The sequence below is a fragment of the Vigna unguiculata genome, chromosome 11 (genome assembly GCF_004118075.2).
Source record: "Vigna unguiculata cultivar IT97K-499-35 chromosome 11, ASM411807v1, whole genome shotgun sequence".
Lineage (NCBI taxonomy): Eukaryota > Viridiplantae > Streptophyta > Magnoliopsida > Fabales > Fabaceae > Vigna > Vigna unguiculata.
The window spans coordinates 24,817,594-24,819,046 of record NC_040289.1 but is presented as its reverse complement, the minus strand read 5'-3'; the positions used below and the strand labels follow the sequence as shown (position 1 = coordinate 24,819,046).

At 30.9% G+C, this 1,453-nt stretch overlaps 1 protein-coding gene across 1 annotated transcript; it reads right to left on the bottom strand.

Annotated features, from left to right (window-relative positions):
- Positions 1-718: 718 nt before the first annotated feature.
- LOC114170280 (disease resistance protein TAO1-like) lies at positions 719-1,122 on the bottom strand. Its single transcript, XM_028055764.1, has 2 exons — positions 1,053-1,122; positions 719-947 (listed from the first exon to the last, which is right to left on the bottom strand). Exons 1-2 carry the CDS (start codon positions 1,118-1,120, stop codon positions 719-721), a joined length of 297 nt encoding a protein of 98 aa, XP_027911565.1. The 5' UTR covers positions 1,121-1,122.
- Between the last annotated feature and the right edge of the window lie 331 nt (positions 1,123-1,453).

The following is a 1,453-nucleotide window of genomic DNA, read 5'->3' as shown; positions in this document are numbered from 1 at the left end:
AAATAAAAATTAGAAATTAAAAGAAAAGATTGAAAATTCCACCAATTAATATGTGCCATGTTTGAATATAATTAAGGATGTCAAAAAAATCCGTATCCGCGGGTATCCATGGATAAAACCCGTAACGGATAGGAAATGGATATTAAAAATGGATACCCGCTATCCGCGGGTACGGGTATTTTTGATACCCGTATGTTAACGGGGTGGGTACGGGTATCATAGTATCCGTACCCGTGGATACCCGTACCTGCTAAACTTTAATTCACAAAAGTACCCTCATATATATAAATATATATATATATATATATATATATATATATATTAATAAAAAGTATTTTGTCTTCATTTTTTTAAGTATTGGTAGGTTGTTTTCTTCCAAGTACACCTTTCAGATTCTTCTCTTTCCTTTATTTGAAATTGGGCATATACATCAAATCCAATATAGACAATGGACAATGACATTTATGGTATGTTTGTTGTCAAATGATGAAATCAAAATAAGAATACTTAGCACGTGGTAATTGAGGTTTATTATTTGTTTATTTTATTTATTTTTTAAGAATCAATTGGAAAAATTGGACTTCTTTTTTATCTAAACACTAATTTAAGAATTTTCATTTTGTTGAACGTCATTTTATATTTATTTTTATAATTATTTGAACTTGTATGAACTTGAGTTTATTTGAACTTTATTTAAAATTTATGACAGTGGTGTATTTTAAAATTTATTAAACAAGGCAGTTGCAAGTGTGATTTTCCCTATTCCACCCATCCCACAAATTCCCACAAGCCGAACAATATCATTAGCACTCAAATCTACAACTTCTTCCAATTGCTTAACACGAGAATGCATATCAACTAAATCATCTCCAAAACTCCAAATTTGATTACGACCCAATATGTCGATTACCTTTTCAACAATTTTTTCAATTTCTTCATATTGTTGCCTGTACGGCCAATGTTCAAACGTCACTTATATTATAGTTTAGTTAATACTCTTAAAAACAAAATAGAACATATAATATTAAAAATATGGTTATGTGAGTACTTACTTGTTTTGCACATCCCACCCACAACGATCGCAACTTGTTTTGAGAGCTTCCCTCCATTTTTCTACCATTTCCAAGTTGTTAGTATTATGGTACTTGATTTAGTCCCACATCGCTTAGAATAGTGAGATGTGGTTCTCTATTTTACTATATAAGAGACTCTATGTAAAGCTTTAAGATACACCAGAAATACAAATACTTCCTAGTGTAGTCGTGGATGTAGGCATACACATTGTAGCCGAACCACGTTAAATTCTATGTGTCTATTTTTCTTTCCTTTATTCTTTCCTTTATTGCCTTGTTCCTAACAATTGGTATCAGAGCCATTTTTCTTAGTATGCTCTATGGTTGCAGCATTGTCTGATCTTCCACATCAGAAAAGATTTGGTTTTTATTTTTCTTCT